This window comes from Topomyia yanbarensis, chromosome 1, assembly GCF_030247195.1.
Source record: "Topomyia yanbarensis strain Yona2022 chromosome 1, ASM3024719v1, whole genome shotgun sequence".
NCBI classification, from domain to species: Eukaryota; Metazoa; Arthropoda; class Insecta; order Diptera; family Culicidae; genus Topomyia; species Topomyia yanbarensis.
Window position 1 is genome coordinate 166,685,759 of NC_080670.1, and position 26,134 is coordinate 166,711,892.

The 26,134-nt window shown below is 42.7% G+C and overlaps 1 protein-coding gene across 4 annotated transcripts in view; it reads left to right on the forward strand.

Moving 5' to 3' along the window:
• The window catches only part of LOC131680480 (segmentation protein Runt), a 167,214-nt gene that overhangs the window by 90,162 nt on the left and 50,918 nt on the right, over positions 1-26,134 (forward strand). For all 4 annotated transcript variants that reach the window (XM_058961191.1, XM_058961199.1, XM_058961194.1 and 1 more), the window contains one exon: positions 4,488-4,688. In XM_058961191.1, coding sequence (XP_058817174.1) covers positions 4,488-4,688 — 201 coding nt within the window. The remainder of the gene's footprint in view (positions 1-4,487; positions 4,689-26,134) is intronic.

Below are 26,134 nucleotides of genomic sequence, written 5' to 3' on the forward strand. Positions count from 1 at the left end.
AACCAGGTGCCAAGCTTCACCGGAATCGCTGAACCAATCACGACACCCCACCGAGTAGCTCGTGAGTAGGCTAGATCCACTGCCGGGTATTAGAGCAAGTAGATCGCGTCGAATAGCTAGCAGTGGGCCACCTACTGTCTGGCCCGTTGAGTAGGTTAGGTCTTTCGCCGGGGATTAGATCGAGTAGATCGGGACGAAGCGGGGAGCTAAATAGCTCAGGGAAACGAACATCGGTATCGGGAGAAATCTGTCGTCGGGGAATTCACAGTAGGGTAGATTCACCACCGTGGTCCTTCCGACTGTATAGTGACAAAACTAGGAGCTTATTGGCTCAAGAAACAGACATCGGTTCCGACAAAAATTCCGTCGCAAGGGATCTTTCAGTCAGCGAAGGGTAAGTTCACCGCCGGGGACTATCCGAATAGATCGGGGTGAGGCTTGGAGCTAAATGACTTACGGAGACATGAGTTAAATAGCTTATGAAATCAGTAGCTAAACGGCTCACTGAGACTAGAGCTAAATGGCGACGTAATAGATGGAGATGAAAAGCAAGAGAAAAGTCGAGAGTTAAATGGCTCGGGAATCAGGAATCAGTTGCGACTGGCTCAAATGAAACATTCCCTATGTTGATCGGAGATTTGTACCTTGCCGTGATTTGTCTTTTCATCATTTTCTGATGGAAAGGATTGAGAAAGTGGTAAAGCTAGGGTGGCAGAACTGGTTCTGGACCAACGAAGTTAGTCGCAGCGCCAGCTCTAGCCAATTCGTCCGCTCATTCATTTCCAGTAACACCGGACTCACCGGGTACCAATAGAAGGTAGATAGCATTTGAAATGCTAAGTTCTTCGATTTGAGTCAGAGCAAAAGTAGATTCTTTTGCCGCAAGATTTCTGTTTGGAATACATACAGTATCTACCAAGCGAATGAAACTGGAATGAAACATTTCACGACAATAGACACCAGCACCGGATCGGCCCCTCCACAAAGAACCATCAGTGCAACAAACTACGTATTCTTCAAGTTGTCGCATTATCGAGCTAGACAGCCATTCTTCGTGAGTAGGAATTCTCACATTGAAAGTTTTAAAAGGAAAACTACATGTGAGTGTGAGGTCTCTGGGAGCAAGTGTATACTTATAGTAAATAACCATTTGGGTCCACAGTTACGTGTGGCCAGTAGTACGATCAATTGGGTTATTGTTCCAGAGCCCAGTAACCTTAAGACGGTATGCACAAGAAAGTTCTTCTTGTTTCAGAAACACTTATGGTGGTTTTATGTTCAAAAGTACCTCTAGAGCAGCAGTAGGTGTTATCGTGAGCAATGCGTTCACGTCATCGTCATCAAGGTCATCCTCTGAATATGGTTTAACTTCGATTGGATTTTCGTGATTTTTTCCTTCTGCCACCACACAAGGTATTCTTTTGCCCGTATTCGTTCAACAATTGTTGTGTAGATCGTATGAATGTACTTGGGTTTGAGTACCCAAGATTTCCCGAAAGTTCGTCTACATTGGCCGAAGTCCATGCATGCTTTCTTGATTCTGAAAACGATGTGAGCTGTTCAATTAAGTTTTGAGCCAAGAATTACCCCAACGTATTTAATTTGAACTGCCACAATAATTTCGGAATCAAAAAACAACGACTAATGAGCTCATGGTTCCATAGAAGTGGTGACAGAACATCACCTTGAGGACATCCGCAGACATTCAGTTTCCTTATCTCTACTTGTCTTCACGATGAGCACAGATGTAGGTTGCTAAGCATTGCGTGTATCCAGTTCGTGATTTACGAAGGTAGTCCATGACCTCGTGCTGCTCCAAAATGAATCGAAAGGCACGTTGTCAAATGCACCTCCAATATCAAGTTATTCTAATCTTGATTGCTTTTGCGAAAAAAGCTTTTTTAATGTTGTAGACACCATTGTGTAACAGGGTGGTAGTAGACTTCCCCCGCTGATATTCATACTGGACTATGCAATAATATTTAGCTCGAAAACAGCAGTGTAATCAAATTCTTTTTTTAATGATCCACTCCGACCATCCCTCGCTCACAATTGACGCGTGTGATTGCGTTATTACGTTCGCTTTTCTTATTCGGCTCAATTTTCCACACCCAATCACTGGCTTCCTGTTGTTTTCCTTGCCAAATTTCCAACCCCTCCAAACCCACCGATTGGCAACAAATTGGTATCCGCACTTATTTTAAGACGACGACACAAAATTTAACAGATTGAGTATTATGGCATATTTATTCCGGAATTGAGCTCCCGTATCGGCGCGTATTGCCAGGGGAAGCTACTTCGTCTGGTAGCTAGGTTGTATAAATCAATATCCCTTCACTCATCCCGCTCGGTTGGCTGCTGCGACGACAAGACACGAAAGGCAAAGAAAAAAAATCAACTCCCATCCCATTACCATCACGCCCACGACCACGTCCTAACCGAGTTCAAAAAGGGCAATGGGAGCAAATCTCGGCGTTACTTTTCACTTAATACTGTACAACCGAGCGAGGGATGATGAACGGGAAGTCGACATGATCCGTCTGTTGGCTTCTTTTTAAATTTTGATACACTTTCCAGCTGCTGCGTTGGACAGGGGCGGAGAAAAAAGTTCAAGGGTTTCCTTGCTCCGCGTCGTCGTCGGTTGCCATGGACAGGAAATATGATAAATTTGTGCGTGTCAAAAAATTGATATTTCTTGCGGAGATTTTTTCGCTTTCGTAGCTAACGGAGTTCGTTGGACAAGGGGACTACATGGCCGCCGAGGGTGAGCTGGGTAACACTAACTGACTGTCACAGCCCCAGGCTCACCAGTGGATTATGTGGGATGAAATATTTGGTCGTTTAACGATGTTTAAGATGGATTCTTTTTTGAAGTAGCTTTGTGGAGGATGTACGTATTGTTTGGGTCGTCTTTGCAGTCGTGGGAATACCGGGTTTCACACGGTTTGTTCCAGTACACGCTTCTTGCTCCTAGTTGCTCCAGAACAAACAGGCGTAAACATGCTACATTTGTACTCCGATTTGCTGCCAGATCAAGAAACAGGGAGCAAAAGAATACAGGAACGGGTTTCTCCCTGTTTGCTCCAAAGTACTTCCAGTTTCTCCTGATATTGGATCAAAACTATAGCTCACTTCACTGTTGTGGAAAGTTTAAAGTACTTTTCTCGACGAAGTTAACCTTACTTTTTTGACAGTTCACTAGTAAACATTGAATTTTGTCGACGATTCGGTTCGCTCGAAGTATGCTGCAAAGAATTTGTCTAAGACCACGTAAAGTATTTAATTTTTAATAGAAAGTGAGGTGCTATGGGCGTCATTCTCAACCTCAGATTCGCCCCCTACCACTACAATCTCCAGTACTTTTAATTTCATGAATCCGAACTGCTCTCAAAAAGCCACTTCCCGCGTCATCAGATAAATTCCAGTTGTTTCCAGAAATCTTCCCAACCGTGAAAAAAATTATCAAATTTCCTGTAGGCAACTTACTGCAAGTCCCTTTCGATTCGCGAATTATCATCGTTGTCGGCAGGACGACGACGGCGACGTTCTCCGGTATTCCAGTGAATTGCCGGTTGGCGGGCCGTTCGTGCGCGTTCTGTTGTCTAGTCATCATCAGCAGGCTAGTTAGGCGGAAAGCGTAACGAATCGTATTAAAATTGATGCCTGGAAGCGATGTGAGGCCGCGTTGATTTTTTTCTCTGCGTTGGTTGCTCCTTTTGGTCGATTTGCACCGCACCAACCAACAACCATCGGTTTTCCCCCATCCCAGACAATAAAGCGGCGAAGTTGTTTTTATCCCCAGAAACTCCCACTTTAGTTTGTATTTGCTGCCTCTTCGTTTATTTATTTATTGCGTTTATTATTCCGTTCAGCGACGGCATCGTCAATAAGTTAAGCTTACACTAATTCAATTTGGTTTGTTTTTATTTTTTGTTTTTGGCATCAACTTCCCTCCTGATCCACGCGAATATCGTATGATGCTCTCCTACGCGCTTCTTTTCGGAGCGGGTGTTGTTGATTTTCAATCACTCCTTTGCCGGTTGGTTCTGCTCGCTTTTTTTTTTATCTCGTTGGACAATTTTTCCAATGTTCGTCGCCATTTCCGCCGCGGGGGACGGTATTGGTTTAACAACACTGAAAATCACTGGCAATTGGGGGATCAACACGGGTCGGGCGTTCGCGGACGGGAGTGTAGTAATCTTGTTAGCGAAAATGTTCACTGCTTGTTGGAAAATTAAAAATAAGAGCGAACGGCAGAACCGAGCAGCGTCATAAAAAGTGATAAAAGTTGCGCTCCTCGTGTGCAGCTAGGGAAGTCGCAGGAATTTTAATCGATTGCAAGCCGGCAAGTTAGGGCAGCGGCAGCAGTGGCGTCTTGCCGAAAGCAAAACCAGGCAAGGGGAATGTTGACGTCGTTGTTTTTTATGGGTGCCACATTGTCTTCTAATGAGATTTTTCTTGTTTTTGTTATCTTTGTTTCCTTTCAGGCAAAAGTTTCACCCTGACGATTGTGATTTCTACGGTGCCGATCCAGATTGCGACCTACACGAAGGCGATCAAAGTGACGGTGGATGGACCACGGGAGCCACGATCGAAAATTCGACACCAGGGCTTCCATCCGTTCGCGTTCGGTCCCCAACGGTTCGGACCGGATCCGTTGATGGGGACGCTTCCGTTCAAGCTACCCGGTAAGTTTGTAATAATTGGTGCTATTTGGTTGGGGCGTGGGATTTTTTTCCATTAGAGATGATGAATGCGAAAAGTATTTTACTGTATTTCCCAATCATTTATAGAAGGATTTTCAAAATTGAAAAATAATTTTTCGGTTTTGTAACAACTATTACAGTTTCGTTACAAAATAAAGCCAGACAAACACAAACGAATAATTCCATATCAACTTTTGAATAGGGCCAATAAGAAATGCAAACAAACTTTTGATTTACTGATTTCTTTTAATTTGTTATCATTTCAATACAGAAAACATTTGAAATTGATTGTGCCAAGGGTAAAGATGTTGATTCATGTGTATTTTCATGAAATTCAACTCGGTAAAGGAATAATGAGCGAAATAAGTTTGTTTACAAAAATCTCATTAGCCCTTTTGAAGAGTTACTATTGAATTCACGGTAGAGAATATAAACAAAGAGAGACTCTCATTTTTAGTTTGGATCAAATGAAACAAAGTCTTTATTTGATTGACCTACCTCACCTTGAAATACTCGATTCGGTCAAGTACTATTGATTTGCTTTATTTTGCTAATTGGTAATTATCGTGAGTTCTTTGGAATAAAAGAACGCCTTCTTTTTTCGAAAAATCTACACTTTACTTCTATAGTAATCAGATATCTTTTTTCACACAAGAAATGTCACATAAAACTAACAACTTTGTTCCTCTTATTTGTTGTGTAGAATTGTTTATTTATTTATTTATAATTGATATCAACAGACACAGTGTGGTCCTAATGATAATTTTTTAATCTATTTAAGAAGTCAAATTGTAATCTGCTACGTGGAATGTGAAGATCGAACTCGGATGACACTCTGTTGAAGGTCCGCTGCAAACCAATTATGGCACCGTTTACTCCATAGTTAGTCCCGCGAAGAGGTAATCAGAGGAATAAATTAATGCGAAGGGCGCGAGGGCGAACGTTCATATTTATCGCACTGAGAAGCTCGGGGCAGTCAATTCGATCTTGCAAAATATCCGAAATCGTCATAGCACGGAATAGCTCCCGCCGCACTTGCAATGTATCGAGTCCAATAAGCAAACCCCGGCTTTCGTAACTTGGCAGCTGGTGAGGGATTCTCCAAGGCAATCGACGAAGGGCAAACCGAACAAATCTGCGCTGTACTGTCTCAATTCGATGGACACCGTTAAGATAATGAGGATTCCACACAACTGACCAATATTCCAGAGTTGATCGAACGAGTGAGCAGTAGAGAGATTTCAAGCCGTAAATATCTGAAAAGTGCTTAGATATTCTCATTATGAACCCCAAACAGCGTGATGCCTTTGCGACAATATAGCTGATATGCTGTTTAAACGTCAGCTGTTCATCGAGAAAAACTCCGAGATCTTTGACACAATTCGCTTTGTCAATCGTTCATTCAGCTAGACAGTTATCGAATTGAATTGGTGTTTTTTCCTCGAGAACGTAATGACCGTACATTTCTTGGGGTTTAGGGTCATTCGATTGAACTCGCACCATTCCGCAAAGGTTACCAGTTGGCGTTGAAGGAAAGCTACATCATCAGTATTCCGCATTCTTTGGTATAACTTGAGGTCGTCGGCGAAAGACAACCGTGGTTCTTCTAAACAAAAGTTGACGTCGTTGAAATACAGAAGAAAAAAGGACCGGGATGGCTGCCTTGCGGAATACCAGATGAAGCAAAGAACTCTTCGGATACACAATCACCTATCTTGACTGCTAGATGACGATCACTGAGATACGATTGCATCCAACGGAGAATATTAGTACCAAAGCCAAGTCTATCCAACTTTGCCACTGCAATAGCGTGATTAATCTTGTCAAAAGCAGCTGAAAGGTCCGTGTAGATAACGTCAGTTTGAAGGCCGTCCGACATGGCATCTGTAACATATGTTGTGAACGACCGAAGATTCGTATATGGTGAACGTTTCGGCATAAATTCATGCTAAGTCTCGGAGATGTACTGTTTGCAGTGGCTGGAGCCATTTCAAACAGCTTAGGAACTGCGCTTAGCGTTGTAATACCACGGTAGTTGTCAACTACCTTTTTATCACCTTTTTTGTGAACTGGAAACATGAAGGAGGATTTCCAGAGTTCGGGAAATACTCCGGTTGTTAGCAACAATTGAAACAGATGACAAAGTGGTTCAATTAGACCGGCAGAGCATATTTTTAGAACAATAGTTGGTATACCATCTGGGCCTGCCGAAGTTGCAGCCTTCATTTTGCCAATCGCCAGTTATACCATATTATTGTCGATATTGATAGAGTTCAAAGACTGGTATGATTGAGGTACATTAAGGGCCGCGCGTGAAACCTGGGTCGGTGTCAGTTTCTCGTTGGAGAACACACTCGCGAACTTTTCAGAGAATAGTTGGCAAATCTCCTGTAAACTAGAGCTCATACGTCCTCCATAGCTCATCGTTGAAGGCAACCTGGATTCCTTTCGTTGCTCGTTTACATACTTCCAGAATGTTTTAGGTTCGGACTTCAACTTACGTTGCACGTTTCGCAAGTAATCGGCATTGCAACGCTTCGATGTCTTTTTATAGACTTGGTTAACATGAACGTAGTGTTGTCGCAGCACGTAGCCCCCAAACTTGGAGTACTTCTTCAGAGCGGCTCTTTTAGTCGCTGTAAACCGTCTCAGCTCGGCAGTGTGCCACGCTGGGTGCTTAGATTGAAGGCCAATTGTTTGAATCTAGCTCAGCTAATAACGAAAGAGTAACTTTGTTTAACGCGTATTTAAATATTTTTCAGATTTCCCTAATCAGCGTCGAGCACCATGGGCTTTCTTGTTCTGTGCCTGTTTCAAACACACACTTTGTGTTCAAACTCGAACATGCTACTTTGAATTTGAGCTCGTGTACATACAAAGTCGAACTCCAAATGCGTACACAGTGTACGTACACACAGCTTCGTGGAACCATTTGTCTCTTTCTCTTCACACATCATGACTAACGTTGACTCGTTTTACTCTGTATGTATCTTCAGCCCGTGTGCGTACCCGGATGTAGTATCGTCTTCCCGCATAGGCACACGGAGCTGTGGTGAGGGGCTCCGAGATTTTAGGGGAACCGCACTTAGGGTTGAAATCAAACTAAAGATATTGACTGAACCGAATTCAGAGGAAGAAAAGACGAGCGTTTCGATCCCGAAAAAAACTTAGCGAAGATAAATGTTTATTGAACAAGCGGGTGTGGCATTCTTCGGAGTTGGAAGTCGCAGTACCGTATTTCCGCTTGGGCACACTGGGCCAAGGGCCCCGAGATTTTGGGGGCCCCGCACCTAGGATGAATATGAGAACATTCTATACACTATATTTCAAAGAATAGTAGCACTCAATCGTTCATAATTTCTTAGTGTGTATGTAATATTAGATCGATAGCAGCTCGGAGTAACACATTGCACCGTATCTCATGGAATCAAGATGTTTAAATAGCATCACAGCGGCAGGAAATGAGGCACTGTATAGCTATTGAATCAATTCAAATGTCAATCCAACATTTCGATTCATGTTTCAATTTATATTTAACAACAATAACGAAATTTTTGGTACAACACGTATACAAAGTTTGAAAGGCAACGGACCTCTATCTAGAAAACCTTGTTTGGCAAGCGATCTGCGGATGTGGCAAAATATTAATTATTTTTGTCTCATCTGGATCTGCCAACGGACAAATCCAGTTGGAAGACTCCAAACGAGAGATCTTATGAAGAGTCGATACTTTTTGGCCGGATTTGGCAAGTTTTACTGTACCCGGTAAGTCTTAGACTGGCATAGAACGAATAATGTTGTTTTTGCTCTACACTCCGCCCTATCAAAACAATTTAAAGCCGTCATGAAGACAAATGCTCGGAAAATATCGAAAAGAAGTTAAAAATGCCCTTGTGAAAGTGGCTACACGTCTCAACCATAGCCTTACTCTAGATTTGATTAAATTATTCAGGGCAAATAGGCGTGATTTTGAGGATATGCGCTGGAGGTATCTTTCATATTTCGACTGTTGATAAATCCTTTTTATATTTCGTTTTAAAAAAAATTAAACAAACTTACCGTAAGGTAATCAACGCTCCTAATATCGAATAGTGAACATGATAATAGCTGTCTTCGAAACACCTATTTGTTGAATAGAGATACTGTTATTATTTCTTAAAATGAACAAGTTCACTTTTTACGTCTCTCCGAAGCGGTCTCTATAACGAATGCACAAAACGTCCGTCGTAATATAAAACTTTTTCAGAAATTTTTCAGAAATAAATTTAAGAAGAAGCATGTTTTCGGTGACTCTTCACAAATTCGTATCTTGTTTGGATTGAACAATTTATTGTGAGAATATTGAGAAAAATTTGCTATTTCGAACCACCAACAATACCGGTCACTATACCAACTCAGCATGCTGAGAATGACAAAAACAGTTCCTTTCATATTGTGTGACTCGTCGGAAGTACAAAAGAAACTATTACTTTTTTTTTTTTTTATTCAAATCGTTTATTTGATAAGGCACGTTGCGTTAGCTTAAAGGTGCCAATTTTGTTTTGTTTTACATTTTAAATTGCTTAAAACTAGGGGATTACATAATGATTTTTTTTTAAATGAAACCAATGCGATTTTATAGCTATCTTATATATCTACACAAGGGGATAATATTATTTTCGTAAGATTAGGGGGGTCATTTAGTTTTTGTGGCAATATGGTTTGACATTTTTATCAGTGAGATTATTGGAGCAAATAATGTTTAACTAAGGGGGACAATTTTTTACGACTAACTTAAAACTAGGAATAACTAGAGGGCATGATTGAATTTTGTAAAGATTCGTAATTATAGTTATTTTTGTGTGTAGTAGAGTTGGGCATTTTCAACGAGATTATATAATATAATAGTTAAAACTAGAAGAGACAAGAAGAGCTAAATGCTTCGTGATGATATTGGGGGGGGGGGGGGGGGGTAGGGGTGTTACTTCTGGGTATAAGAGCCAGGGGAGGGAGGGTAGACAAAGATGACAGGGAGAGAAAATTATTTCAGTTTCAGGCATCGTGAGATCAACGGATGGATTACAAACTCGGGTGGCCTTCATCAGGGGAATCATGTACTGGGACGCCGGGTGGTCCTCCTCAAGATGGCAGGGGTTTTTCCAGACGATTTCGTAGTACGGCTCAGATGTGGATCGGCTACATTTCGAGTTAAGCGTGTTATGTTCGTGCCGTAGGTCCCGTGTTTGTTGGCTCATTCGATACAGATGCTTTGATACAGGTGGAAGAGGGTTCTGAGAATGATAAGGAAAATAAGAAGGGGCAGTTAAACTTGTATATTGATGGTTTTCACAAAGGTGTATATAAGGGACATATAGAGGACATCGCGGCTTGCCAGCACATCTCGAACCGGGACGTTGGTTGGTCTTCCTCGGGCCCGCAGGGTATCCATTAGCCGAGACCTAGCGGAACTGTACTCGGTGCACGTCCAGACAATGTGCTCGATGTCGTGATAGCCGTCGCCACAAGCGCAGATACCACCATCCACGAGCCCAATACGCCGGAGATGTGCATCCAGCGTGTAATGGTTTGCCATGAGTCGGGACATCACACGAATGAAGTCACGACCCACATCCATCCCCTTGAACCAAGGTTTCGTCGATACCTTAGGGATTATCGAATGTAGCCACCTTCCCAGCTCTCCACTGCTCCACGAAGTTTGCCAACTTTCGAGGGTTCTCTGATGAGTAATACTGAAAAATTCGCTGAAGCTAATTGGTCTTTCGTAAACGTCTCCTTCTAAGGCACCCACCTTAGCTAAGGAGTCTGCCTTCTCATTGCCCGGAATGGAGCAATGAGAAGGGACCCATACCAAGGTAATCTGGAAAGAGTTGTCAGATAAAGCACTCAGTAGCTCCCGTATTTTCCCCAAAAAATACGAGGAGTGCTTTCCATATTTCATCGAGCGAATAGCGTCAATGGAACTGAGGCTATCCGAAACGATGAAGTAATGGCCTGCGGGTAATGTTTCAATGACTCCAAGGGTATACTGAATGGCAGCTAGTTCTGCGGCGTAAACTGAAGCAGGGTCACTGAGTTTGTAGGAGGCGGTGAACTTTTGATTGAAAATACCGAAGCCAGTGGATCCTTCGAGTTTTGATCCGTCAGTATAAAACATCTTAGAACAGTCGACTTCTCGGAATTTATTAAAAAAAAATGTTTGGAACCACTTGTGGGCGTATGTGGTCCGGAATTCCACTAATCTCGTCTTTCATGGATGTGTCGAAGAAAACAGTAGATTCAGAAGTATTTATGAAATGCACACGGTTGGGATTGTAAGAAGAAGGGTTAATATTCTGCGCCATGTAGTCAAAGTACAGGGACATGAAACGGGTCTGAGAATTGAGCTCAACAAGCCTTTCGAAATTTTCAATCACGACCGGGTTCAAGATATCGCATCGAATGAGCAATCGATATGAGAGTTCCCAAAATCGATTTTTCAACGGGAGAACGCCCGACAGCACTTCGAGACTCATCGTATGGGTCGACTGCATGCACCCTAAGGCGATACGCAAACAACGATACTGAATTCTTTCGAGTTTGATGAAATGTATGTTCGCGGCGGAGCGAAAGCAGAAGCATCCGTATTCCATTACCGACAGTATCGTTGTTTGATACAACCTAATTAGGTCTCCTGGGTGGGCACCCCACCATGTTCCGGTTATTGTACGAAGAAAGTTGATCCTTTGCTGGCATTTCTGTTTCAGATACCGAATATGGCATCCCCAAGTACCTTTCGAGTCGAACCAGACCCCTAGATATTTTACTGTGAAGACCTGAGCGATAGTTTGACCCATTAATAGAAGCTGTAGTTGTGCTGGTTCACGCTTTCTTGAAAATACGACTAGCTCAGTTTTCTCCGTGGAGAACTCGATACCCAGCTTAATAGCCCAAGCAGACAAATTGTCCAAGGTATTCTGTAATGGTCCTTGTAGATCGACAGCTTTGGGTCCCGTAACAGACACCACGCCATCGTCTGCAAGTTGCCTTAACGTGCAGGAATTGTCAAGACATTCATCAATGTCGTTGACATAGAAATTGTATAACAGGGGGCTTAGACATGAGCCCTGGGGAAGGCCCATGTAGCTAAATCGTGATGTCGATAAGTCACCATGCGAAAAATGCATGTGCTTTTCCGACAACAAGTTTAGTAAAAAGTTGTTTAAAGTCGCTGAAAGACCATGCTGGTGCAGCTTCTCTGAAAGAATGTTGATCGAAACTGAATCAAAAGCCCCCTTAATATCTAGGAACACTGATGCCATCTGCTCTTTGCTAGCATAGGCCATTTGAATTTCAGTTGAGAGCAACGCAAGACAATCGTTCGTCCCTTTGCCTTTGCGAAAACCAAATTGTGTATCTGACAATAAGCCATTTGCTTCGACCCAATTGTCGAGGCGGGATAGGATCATTTTCTCGAACAACTTCCGGATACAGGATAGCATTGCGATCGGACGGTACGAATTGTGGTCGGAGGCTGGTTTTCCTGGTTTTTGGATGGCGATGATCTTCACTTGTCTCCAATCGAGTGGGACAATGTTAGCCTCGAGAAACTTATTAAATAAGTTCAACAAGCGTCTCTTGGCAGAGTCAGGCAGATTCTTCAACAAGTTGAATTTGATTCTGTCTGGCCCCGGAGCTTTATTGTTACACGACAAGAGAGCAAGTGAGAACTCCACCATCGAAAAAGGTGTTTCGTTCGCGCTATCGTGAGGAGACGCGGCGCGGTAAATCTTCTGTGCCGGGGCGGAATCCGGACAAACCTTCTTGGCGAAATCGAATATCCAACGGTTTGAATATTCCACGCTCTCATTAGTACTGTTTCGATTTCGCATACGTCGGGCTGTTCCCCAAAGAGTGCTCATCGATGTTTCTCTCGTTAATCCGTCGACGAACCGGCGCCAATAACCGCGTTTTTTGGCTTTCATCAAACTCTTCATTCGCTTGTCTAACGTCGCGTACTGTCGAAAACTGGCGGGTAACCCGTCGTTCCGGAAGGTCTTAAACGCGGCGGCCTTCTCTGCGTACACGTCTGAGCACTCTTTATCCCACCAGGGATTGGGAGAACGTTTTTGTATGTTCGCGCCGGGTACTGGCCTAGTCTGAGCTTGATTCGCGCTGTCGAGAATCAAGCCAGCCAAAAAGCTGTACTCTTCCTCCGGAGGAAGTTCTTGGGTAGATTCGATGTTGTCGGATATCGCGGCAGCATAGCTCTTCCAATCGATATTTCGTGTGAGGTCATACGAAATATTGATTGATTTCAATGGCCTTGAACCGTTATTGATTGAGACTACAATCGGCAGATGGTCGCTGCCGTGGGGATCAGGAATTACCTTCCACGTGCAATTTAACTGCAGCGATGTTGAGCAAAGGGACAAGTCTAAGGCGCTCGGGCGCGCTGGAGGAGCAGGAATCCGTGTCATTTCACCCGTGTTTAAAATTGTCAAATTGAAGTTATCGCAAAGATCCTGAATCAAGGAAGACCGGTTATCATCATAGAGGCAACCCCATGCTGTACCGTGAGAGTTAAAGTCTCCTAAAACTAGTCGCGGTGCTGGCAGGGATTCTAAGATGTCTTGTAGCCGTCGGTGCCCAACCGCGGTGTTGGGGGGAATATATATGGAAGCTATGCAAAGGCTTTTGCCTTTGGTTGTTACTTGACAAGCGACAACTTCAATACCTGTTATCGAGGGAAGGTTAATTCTGTAGAAGGAATAGCACTTTTTGATCCCCAAAAGCACTCCTCCATAGGGGGTGTCTCGATCCAGGCGAATAATATTAAAGTCGTGGAAGTTGAGATCGATGTCGGAAGTTAACCAAGTTTCACATAATGCAAATGCATCGCAACTCAAATTATTTATTAAAATTTTGAAGGAATCGATTTTCGGGATGATACTTCTGCAATTCCACTGTAGAACAGTGATCAAATCCGTGACCTCGTTCGATGAGTTAGCCATCGAAGGATACAATCGCTGAGAGGAGGGGCCATTTAGCAGTCAACTGCTTCAAAAATGTTCTCACTGTAGGGAGAAAAGCTAACATAAGACTTTTAATAGGATCAGTAATATTGAAAGTTTTTATTATCCACTCCACTATGTCCGAGAGTTTTATAATTCCAGTGCTGTGATTACTCTCGAACTGAAACAAAGGAACACTTGGGATTTTTGATGTTCCTGGAAGTGCTGGGAACTCCTTCTCTGAGCTTAATCCTCCGAGACCAGGAGCTAATTGCTTCGGTTTGGTTGCAACACTTCCAATAGATGTGACTTTCGGAGCCCCCTCAAGGGACACCTTCTGGCCTTTACAAGGAACTTTACGAGAGGAAATGTTTCTCCTCTTCCTATAAATTCTAGGCACCCTAGTAGATGTTCCCTCTTGTGGGTTATCAGCCTCGCCCTCGTCAGGAGGCAAGTGAGTATAGATGTTTGCTGAGGATGGTGGCGTAGCATTCTTTAACATTTCTGCGAAAGAATGTTTGGATCGTCCCGCAAGGGAACGTTTCAGTTTATCCCCGCGTAGTTTGTACGCGGGACATGCCGAGATATCATGCAGACTCTCCGCACAGTAAGGACACTTTTCGGCTTGCTTACTGCACGAATCATCTAGATGATTCTCCCCGCATTTTCCACAGCGGGCCTTATTGCTACAATGGGTGGCTGTGTGACCCAGTTGTTTACACTTTGTGCAATTCATGACCCGCGGCACAAACAGACGCACAGGCAGACGAACCTTGTGCAAGAGGACGAAATTTGGCAAAGCAGTACCAGCGAAGGTAACCCGATAAGAGTTTGATTGGGGGTATGTTTTTGAACCATCCCCCGCAACTACTACTGAGTGCAAACGTTTGCACTCAAGTATTTTAACTGGCTGAAGTAAGCGGTCTCTGAATCGGCCAACCCCGTACTTCAACAGATCCTCGCACGTCAAACTCTCATCGGTTACGACGCCTTCGGATTGTACTCTTACCGCCGGAATATACACGTTATAATCCCGCGTAAAGTGCTCACAGCAAGCAATATCGTTTGCCTGCTTTGAGTTGGCTAGCAACACCCTTATCTTGTCCGAGCGGACCTTTGAAATTTCGGTCACAGCCGAGAACCGTTCCGTCAGGTCTCTAGAAATCTGAAGAAGATTCAGTGATTTAGTCTTGGGCCGAAAGAAGACCACAAATGGACCAGTTGAGAGTTCTGGATAGCATTTGGGCCGGGGGGGAGCCTTAGAAGTTGAACCCGATTCAACTTCCATTTGACCATCCGGAGAGGGAACCATAGAAAACGTCAACGCACGGGGTCAGCGCCCGCGCAGACGGAAGAAAGCAATAAATGTGTTACAAAAGACAAAAACCACTTAGCTTTAAACTGGTGTCCAACGACGAACCGATCCAGCTTATATAGCTGGCTATTGTTTAATCCTCACACGCGAACAAAAGACTGAGGACCGAACCGAACTGGCAAAATAACCTTGAATGCGGATTAACACTATTCTATTCTTTATCGCCTCACACAGCACTACGGACTAGAAAAAACAACCTCTGTCTCGATGGAGAGCTCGAAAACGAATGAAACTATTACTTTCTTTCTTGCTGTGATGATCTGTCGAGATGAGTGAGTCGCAGAAGCAAAAAGTGGTGCTCCAGCCAAATACGGAGGCTATTGGTTTCCGGCCTTTTCCCATAAGACGCATAAGATAATGTGAAACATTTGCTGAAAGTGAAAACGGACATTGTGCTCACGGAAGTCTCCTTTATCGAGTTCTATCGTGACATTCAGTGCTGATAGCGTTCAACAAATTAGCCCCTGGCTACGGGCACTGAAATGAACATGTGTAAACTGTAGCAAATATTGCAGGAATTGTAAAAAGGAGTGCACTTCGTTTATGGGTACACATTATGAAGTATGCGCGATGAAATTTCTGCTACACTGGACAACGTTTCAATAATGGGCGTTTAACCTACCCTACTCCAACATTCCTTCTTCGTGATGTTGGCTCTTAATTGCCAATTGACATCTTCCAACTATGAAAGTCAGATAATTCATCGTCTGGGAAGACTAGAGCGAAGTTGGTAAGTCCGTTACACTATACGCAGCTCACCTGAGTTCGAACTCCCACCACCGAATATAGTGTGCTAGAAAATTCACCCCACTCAGTCAGACCGGACATAAAAACAAATAACTTTTTAGGATGTACTCAGATTATTTTGCATTTTTCGACGGTACTTGGACATCAGCTTCGGTACCCGATTCAATCGGAGATCGTCTTTATTCTCCATATATTTTGGCTCACAATTAGAAAAGAGTCTCGGGGTGGCATGGAGTAGAAATTGTTCCGTAATACTAGGAAGCATTTTTGAACCCTGCCGTACTGGACAGCTGTTTATACCGGTTCAGGGGGTCCCTTTACCTCAGGAATTAAAGGGGCAGGAATCAGGAATCAGTAGCGACTGGCTTAAATGGCACGTTCCGCATGTTGATTGGAGATGTGTACCTTGCCGCGATTTTTTTCTTCATTTTCTGATGGGAAGGATTGAGACAGTGATAGAGAAAATAACGACACAGCGAACCGAGACAATACGAAATTGTTCTTCACTCCCAAAGATATTGTATTGGGTTAGGAACCCCGGAAAATCACTTTTTTCAAATTACCTTCTTTGTTAATTTTTTAGAATTTCAAAATGTTCTTAAATTTTCTCCGGTATAAGAAAATACACATTTTTGTGGTGCAAGTTTGTTTTTGTCTCTTATATCTGTGGAGTTATCGTCAATCCACAAATTTCCGCAGACAAAGGTATATGGGTCATTCCACGCGAAGTGATAAAAAAAGATGGAAACTTGAAATCCGTGAAGGTGATTTGAAGCAAATTTGGAGGGGGGGGGGGGGCAATATAAAAAAAAACCCAAATTTTTGTGTCAATTGAACCACCCCTCGGGTCATGGGAGCATCCCCCGTTTTGGCAAATTGCCAAAACCTTTGATTTTCTTTTGATCATATCTCCGGTTCTATTTACTCTAGAATCAAATTGGCTTTTGAAGAAAATTGTTCAAGGAGTTTAGAAAAAAATATTGTTTTTTGCCGGCAGTGCTGCCAACTTTGCGATTTTTTCAGTTAAATATTTAAAGGTAATTTTTCTCTCAATACATATATTTTAATTTTGAAAATTTTAATGCCATCGCGTTCCTCTGGAATTTTCACATAAAAAAAACAACTATCATCTCAATATAATATGAGCGCATCCTGAGATATCCCGTTTTGAAGGGAAAAACTCCCATTTTCTCATATAAAAATCCATTTTTATTAGCCAAAATTGAGAAAATCTTCAAACGGTCATAAAAATCGACCCTGATCTGCTAGAAGCAAACCAAAAAAAAACGTAGTTTTTCATCAACTCTCGTCTACTTCACGAAAAATTATGTTTGAACTCAGAATACGCAAGTTGGTTTTTTAGTGTTGTGCGCTTGCGATTTTATATGGGAAATGGCGGATTTTTCTATTCAAAACGGTGTATCTCAGGCGATGGCATTAAAATTTTCAAATTTAAAATATATGTATTGAGAGAAACATTAACTTTAAATATTTAACTGAAAAAATCGCATAGTTGGCAGCACTGCCGGCAAAAAATAATATTTTTTCTAGATTCCTTGAAAAAATTTCTTCAAAAGCCATCTTGTGGTTTGATTCTAGAGTAAATAGAACCGAAGATATGATTAAAAGAAAATCAAGGGTTTTGGCAATTTGCCAACACGGGGGGTGCTCCCATGACCCGAGGGGTGGTTCAATTGATACAAAAATTTGGGTTTTTATATATTGGCCCTAGATGAACAATTCCTGCAAATTTGGCTCAAATCCGTGAAGGTCGATTACACGTGCCTTGATCACTTCGCATGGCATATTCAAACGAATCTATAAAGAAAACTCTATCAAATGAAGGGATAACCCTTTGTCGAATGCTGTCTCGTGCATGCAAAAACATATAGCCAAAAAACGACTCTAAAACTCTATATGCACAAACTTTGTTGAAGACACTATAGCTCAAAAATGGTTTTTTCGTAGTCAAAATAAATGTTATCACGTTTTTGCCTATTTGGATACACTGTGAATCGGCGAAAAGATTCCACAGAAGTGGTGACAGCACACCACCTTGAGGACACCCCCAGACACATAGTTTCCTTGTCTCTACTTGTCTTAACGATGAGCACGGATGCCGGTTGCTAAGCATTGCGCGTATCCAGTGCGTGATATATGAAGGTACTCTATGACTGCTACGTGCTGCCTCCAAAATGAATTCGAAAGTGGTCACTACCTCTTCTCTCGCCGATATGCCAGTTTGCATTGCTTGCCGCGGGTGCTCGCCCAGGCTAACATCCCGAATGAAGTGGTCGATTAAACGTTCCTCTGATTTGAGAAGGAACGAGGTCAGACTGATCGGTTTCAAGCTCTTTTCCTTTTCATATGTGACGTAGTCATCTTTGGGAATGAACTTTACATTTACATCTTCGTCAGACGAGTATGCACTATTACCAGTTCCAATCGAACTGGCATGAAAGTCTTTCGATTTCGAAAGAAACTTATTTAATCCACTGGTCTCGTTGAGACTTGAGACATTTGTGCAGAGGCTTTTCCAACCACTTCAGAAGATCCAAGGGCATTACTGTATGCTTTGCGAGTCAACTTAAATGCCTCCTATGCGTCCCTGTGTCAGCGAGTTCAAGCTCTTCTACATAACTTTTTGAGTCGAACAAGTTCGGTATTCTACCAAGCTGTTCCTCTAGAAGCACGCATAACTCGAAGCAGGCTTGGCTTGTCGGAAGATAGCCCTGAAACCTAGTAGCTAAGCCCTATTCGTAGAGGTTCCAGTTCGTAGATTAGAGGTAACAATATGTAAGGGCGTGGGTTTTTTTTCACTTGTGCTGTTAAACGGAACTGTAAATTCCAAGAGTGCATTTTTTACGAATACAAACGTTATAAAAATAAATGTTACTATGGGCGAAGGATTTCTGAACTTAAGAAGAAATCAAAATCACGTTTTGATCCAATCCTGTAGATGAAACCATCGGATATATGACCAACGCCTGGAACTTTTGACTAGATCGAAAATAACTAATAAAAAGAATAACATGCCACAGACTCAGGTAATTCGTATTTAACACCAAAATATCCTCACTCCTGCGGTAGAAGACAAAAGGTTAAGTCTTCGGAAAACTCTAAGCTTGCTCATATAACCCTATTCCACGCTTTTCTAAACTTTCTTTTTTGAACTCCTTGCTCTTCCTTGACTACTATAGCTCTTAATATTGAAAAATATTTCACACCTTGCAAAAGTTCTACAATTTTGTTTTCGCTGGAAAATCGCCCGGAAGCTGATGATTTGGCGGGTGATCTGTAACTGTGGTATACATGACGAGTATTGGCAATGGTTGACTCCGTTATTAATCAATACTCATCGGCTGATCCTGTGGTGAGTTGGGAATATTTTGGCGAGCTGCCTCTGCTGTATAGCCGGAAAGTTCTACAGTTAATCGGTAGATACAGCGGTGCTATAGATAAGGATGTGATTTCAAAGAGAAATTTTTAACCTTGTATTCGCTTACATGTTGACAGTTTAAGAGTTATCTGATTTTGCTATAGATTTAAATTGGACGAACTTTTTCGGTTTATAAGCGAAGACTATTTTAAGAATTAGTTAAGATCTGATTATTACCACTAGGGTGGGGCATTGTTATATGGAAAAACGTAATCATAACCTAATCAACCGAGCACAGCACTTTTTTGGTTCCATTTGGGGTCCCAAACAACTGTGCAAAATTTGGGGTCGATTGGATTTGACCCGGCGTAGCGCATTGCGCTTGAAATTTGTATGGAAATTAGTATGGGAAAACCTACTTTTTTGCATTTTCAATTTTACAGACTACAATTCTTTCTGCAGTATACCAACAATTAGATAGAAGTGTAGTCCAGGATATGCTGAACAACTTTGCCGAAGGATGTATGGTGCTAGAAAGTCTCTATAACAAGTTATAGCTGTTCAAAGTTCGATAGACCGAATTAATTGCCAAAAATCATTTTTTTTGCCAACACTGCGGGTGTACCAATGATATTTCATATAGCATACCGAAATAACATCATATTCTTTAGATTTACCACATTGGTATGTTTGGATGAATTATTTAAAAGCCTTAGCTCAATTTTATGGGCATAGGTAGTTTCGCAATAGGGTGTAGTGAGGGGGAAGGAGCTTGAGCATATAGAAATTCTAACTGAAAATAACTGAAATCTTGTCGAGTTGAAATGTTCAGATGAATTATTTTAAAACATTTGCACAATATCCTATGCATAATAGTAATGATGAAACGAAACATACTGTATCCCTCTGCATTGACTTTATATCAATGGAAGTAAAGTTGCAGACTGAATCAACTGATGTCGAGTTGATATGTCAGAGGAATGCATTGATTATATTTTAGTTTAACACGCACTATGATTTGATAGGATGCTCTTTTCGATGTTGTTCGATCACCTGAAGCAAAAATTGCTGTTGAACTGGGGCTCTTGTGGATTGTGAAAATGTTGCAAAATAATATATCTGAACATTCCAACTGGATAAGATTTCAGTTATTTCAGTTCAAATTTCCATATTTAAAAGTCTCCCCCTCCCTCTCCCCTCACTACACCCTATTGCGAAACTACCTATGCCCATAAAATTGAGCTAAGGCTTTTGAATAATTCATCCAAACATACCAATGTGGTAAATCTAAAGTATATTACGTTATTTCGGTATGCGATATGAAATATCATTGGTACACCCGCAGTGTTGGCAAAAAAAATGATTTTTGGCAATTAATTCGATCTATCGAACTTTGAACAGGTATAACTTGTTGTAGAGATTTTCTAGTACCATGCATCCTTAGGCAAAGTTGTTCAGCATATCCTGGACTACACTTCTATCTAATTGTTGGTATACTGCAGGAAGAATTGTAGTCTGTAAAATTGAAAACGCAAAAAAGTAGGTTTTCCCATACTAATTTCCATACAAATTTCAAACGCAATGCGCTACGCCGGGTCAAATCCAATCGACCCCAAATTTTGCACAGTTGTTTGGGACCCCAAATGGAACCAAAAAAGTGCTGTGCTGAAAAAACGGTCATTTTGCCCCACCCTAATTACCACTTCATTGCAAAACCAGTAGCTCGAGTATTTAAAAGTTATCAGAAAATATCGCCAACAGTTTCTGAAATAATCAACTAAACTATACACTGAAGTTCATCAAGTGCTATCAAAGAAACATTTTGCTGCAAACGTAGCTTACTAGTAAATAATCATTCTTGAATAGCGAAATTAGGAATTCATTCAGAACTAAACGATAGTCCTTACAATCATCGGCAATGGCAATTTAATGTCTTCCTTAATGTGTGACACTTGAATAATTTAGCCAAGTGTTTGCCTCGGCGCAAATTTCGCTCCTTGCCGTCGCTATGAGAATTCATAAGCAACCAGCAGAAGTTGATGGTTGATAAATGTGTCATCGGAACAGTCGGACGGGGAAACGCTGGCTCCGGGAGGGAAACTCTCCTTCTTAATGCGCCGCTGACGCGTGAATAAATTGCTCATTTCCTATACTTTGAAATACATTATCGCTCATTATCATTCATCTTCGGAATGGCGTCGGATGGTGGTTACTGCCGGGGAGTGTTTTGTCCTGTGTGTTGAAGGCGTGAAAACCTGACTGACGGTACTGGAAGCTGTTCAGCTACTGCTAGGAGATGTCGTAAATAGTCCTCTTGAAGAACCCTTCACCGACAGAAGGTTCTTGTTTCAGCCCGGGGTTGGATTGGATCTTTTGTGATACCGCGCCGTCATCGTCATCGTCAGTCATTTCACTCATTTGCTCCCTCGGGAAAAGCGGTGGATGATAATTTATTCAATTATAATTACTCATATATGATAAGTGTTGACGAGTGGCGGAAAATGCCTGCAAAAGAGTGATAATTATGTGAGAACGTATGTTTCGTGTTCGTAAGCTGAGATTCTTTGTTGTGGGGTGGCTTGCGCTGCCGATTTTTTGTATGAATGTGTCTTGTGTCAAACACATTTTGGTGTAAACTTGTCAACCGATTTTTACAGTACTACCTACAATTTAGCTATAAAAATCGAAAAAGATAATTTGGAAGACAGGAATTCCGGCATATTTATTTGTATAAAATTACATACTTTCGATTTATTGATTTAGATTGTTTTGTTACCATTTGTCTGTCAATATCATTCCAATCGAACACGAGTTATGTCAATAGGAACAAAATCATGCAAAATCTTTAGCAATCCTTCCCGAAAGAGATCATTGTCAGTTATCGTAAACTATACGCAAAACACTGAGAAGTCAATTCTTTATTCAGAAATTCAGCGTCTTCAACCAAAACAAAACTGAGCTGCCGAAACATAACCTTAAACCAGCATAATACATACAGTTTGCTGGAACCCCTTCTAGACTTGATACGGAAGCACTTGACCTTGTATTTCAGCGCAGCTCATATCCCCTCCCTTTAGCACCACTCTCCTCAATCGATCTATCCCCCTATCAATTTCCCACGGGACTAAGGGATCAGCCAGCGAACAGTTTAAATTCAATCTAGTCTCTGAACTTCGTGTCAATACACAAGCACTTAATCAAAAAATTTGAAATTCCTCCCCTATGTCACAAAGCCATAAGCCGCTCGGCAGAGACATTCGATCCGTGTTATCCCATGCCAAACCAAGCCAAGTGTTGATAACGGGGAAAGGGACATACCGGTAACTCCCTCGACGCACGGCAACGTCTTCCACGCGGCAAAGGCTGTTTTCCCCTTTTTCCCAATGTACCGACGACGACGACGACAGCGAACAACTTTGATCACATATTGCAAATCAATTTACCATCTATTATGAATATGAAATTGGTACACAAAAAAGAATGTCGGAACACCAGACGATGACGACGATGGCGACGACGACGACGGATCACGACCCCAGCGTATGTCATACCCTTGCTCGCTCGGATCGTATAAGCTCACGTGTACGGGGAAACGACGGACGGGTAGAGGTGTATACTTTCTCCCTCTCCCACCACTAGAAGAGCAGGAAGCGAAAGGTTAATTCAGCTTCCGCCTCCGGTGTTCGTGCGTGTTTCCGGTTCGCTGGCTAAATACAATTTGCACAGGAGGTGGCGACCGGAATCCAGTATTGACACAGTTTGAAGGTGTGTATGGTGATAATTTACAATTTGAATTCCATCAGCCGCTAGCGTTGGGGATGTTTGCTGTATCACGAGCGGAAAATTAGTCTGATACTCCTTGGTGGTGCGGAAATATAGCATATCTTTTAACCAGTATCGGAATAATTATATCAGGTGTTGTAAATTGTTTGTTCTTGTTAGAGCTAATACCGATTTATATCGCTGAAATTTGAAACGTAAGTGTTGATCGAAATCTAACAAGAGTTACTAGCATTCTTCAAACTATCTAAACTGTAACACAATAGTTATCTTTCGACATGATCCTTGATTTTCCTATCTCAACTCAATTGCTAACATCGTTGCCTTAACCCTTTTCATTAGGATTTTTTACACATTTACGACCACGCTTTCCTTAATTTAACTTAATTTAACATAACTTTTGAGTTTTTTAAACTTTTTGCTGCAAATTCTTGGAGTATTTTGGGCGATGATATGTTTCGGCAAAACAGCATCTATAGGACCTCAACACGGACACAAGTCGCTTTTGGAGGTATTTCGTTAAGCTAGAGTGTCATATACCATTCGACGATGGACCTTGCCTTGTCCTACGAAGAGTTCCCCGGCGAGAGAAGTTCGAAATCAAGTTAACCAGCCAGGTGCTGCCGTCGGTTTTGAGATTTCGGTGGAGTAGGGCGTCCGGTTCGCTGATGCCCCGACGCGACTGGTGGTGTCTCGTCGCGGTCTACTCAGTCTAGTTCTCGGTGGTGAATCTGACTGTACGCTGATGGAGAGTTCCTCTGCGTAGGAAGTTTTCCCGATACCGATTCTTCTTTGGCTGCTTGAGCTCTTTGGCTCGCTGTCCGGTGCCATTTAGCAACGTAACTCTTTTAAGTCCTTTAGTTCTCTTCTCGTGCCATTTAGCAGCACTTCCTTGATGAGCCATTCAACTGCCCGACTTGTTCGCGAATTACTCGGTCTAGTCATCGACGATGGACCTGACCTACTCCGACGGAGAGTTCTCCGGCGAGAGAGCCAATTAGCTAGGTACCGAGATCAATTCTGCGATTCCGGTGAAGCAGAGCTTCCGGTTCAGTGGTGCCCGGACGACCTGCGACTGGTGGTGTCTCGTAGCGGTTTACTTAGTCTAGTCCCCAGCGGTGAATCTAGCTTACGCTGACGGAGAGGTACCTGGTGAAAGAAGTTCTCCCAATACCGATTCATCTTTGGTTTTCGCTATTTTGCTATTGGGCCAGCTGGTGGGGTGCCATGGTCCGTCCGGCGATTCTAGATGGAGCGTGGCGTCCAGTTCGCTGGCGTTTCGATGATCTGTTGCAGTCTACTTGAGTAGTCTTCGACGGTTGATCTAGCGTATTCCTGCGAAGAGTTCCCTGGGGGTGATGCTCTCCAGAAACCGTTGTTTGATGTTCATCACATCATTTCCGCTGTAAGACGGTCATGATCTGCATCACCACTTGACCGCGTTCTACGTCTTTATCTCACTTGTCATTCTGTGTGTTGCATTCTCCGGGTTGATGTCAGGTCCTCCCATTTTAAGTAGCTCCCTGCACGTCGCGCAATGGTCACAATGGTGATTTTGCGTGCCCGAACCGATGAAGATACTTTCTGAAGCAGCCGTGGCCCGATAGGAGCTGTTTCAGGTGGTAGTTCGTCTCTGCGTGCTTTCTATTTACACACGTCGATAGGTTTGAAATGAGCCAGTAGGTTCACATTTCTTTCACCGTATTGTCCATTTCTGCAGCCACGTCGCCATCGAATAAGTTCTCATCATCTTCCTCACGTTTCTGACGTTTCTTTGATTGTAGCACTTGGTATCCTCTGCCAGGATGATTCAGATGGGGATCATTTCGGCGATAACGCATATTGCCTCCGACGACATAATTCTTTACGCGCTCGCGATCCGAACGACCACCAGCCGGAACGACCTGTTCAACTTTCCGCTTGGTTTCCAGCGCCGCACCCCAGGCAAGAACCCCATATCGCAGTATCGATGACGAAACCACTAGATAACAGACCGACTTTTCGCAGGCGTAGTCAATGTGGTTTTTAAAGCTCAACCGGTCGTCGTTTATCACTCCCAATTGCTTTAGTGCACGCTTCGATGCAATCACGTGCCTTCCGACGGTGATCGGTATCCACTGAACCGCTTTGTAGTTGCTCACCAACAGCACTGGTGAGCTATCTGCAGCTTGACCCCGTTCATCCAACTCTCGATGGCGCCTGCTGCCTTTATCAACGACACCTTCACTTCATCTGGTGTCTCATCCATCACCGTTAGTGACACGTCGTCCGCAAAATCCACGATTTTCTGGGCATCCGCAGTGTCCAGTCTCCATCGTACATCTCGTTCCAAAGAGTTGGACTGATAATGGAGCCCTGAGGAAAGCCCGCTGCGACTCGCATTGACTCCTGCCCTTCGTTCGTCTCGTACAACAGCACTCAACTCTGGAACTAGCTCTTCAGGATCTGGCTCATTCTTCTGTGCAGCGCTGCAGCGTAGACCTATACGAGGCTGAATCGCCCGGTCACTTCCTTGGCTTTGACAATTTTGAGCAGAAATTCTAGCGGAAGCCAGCCAGAGTTTTGAACCGTTCTCCGTATGGATTTTACTGAGTTACAGAACACCTATTAGTCGTTGATTCTGCGAACTGAAGCCTTAATGTACCCTTTCGGATGCCAGCCAGATTACTGCTCATTAACCGGCTAGCTTTACTAGGATGATTTGAGCAGCTACGAAAGTCATTAATGTATCTTACTGGCGGAATTTTCGGATTCTCGCAGCGTAAAAAGCACTAAAAGTTAAACATAATTCACATATATCGTCACTCATTTGTACCTTTCATTGGTCACTATTCCTACTGAATTTCCCACTGGTATGACCGAATGACCGAACTAATCGTTACCTTTTATTAGGTTCTTTACTGAATCAGCTAACCTCACTTTTCTTGACAGTTCGCTTGTACTGTTTACATGGACTTAGAAAAATTTGTGGACGACTAGATTCGCTCGAAGCAAATCGTAAAGAATTTTTCTAAGTCCATGTAAACAGTACAAGCGAACTGTCAAAAATGAACACTCAGTTCATTTGTGACGTCACCGTAAAGTATTCAATGCAGCTAGGCCAACGACATGCCGAGGCGATAAGACGTTTGTTTGGAAATTCACCGGTGTTGAGCTG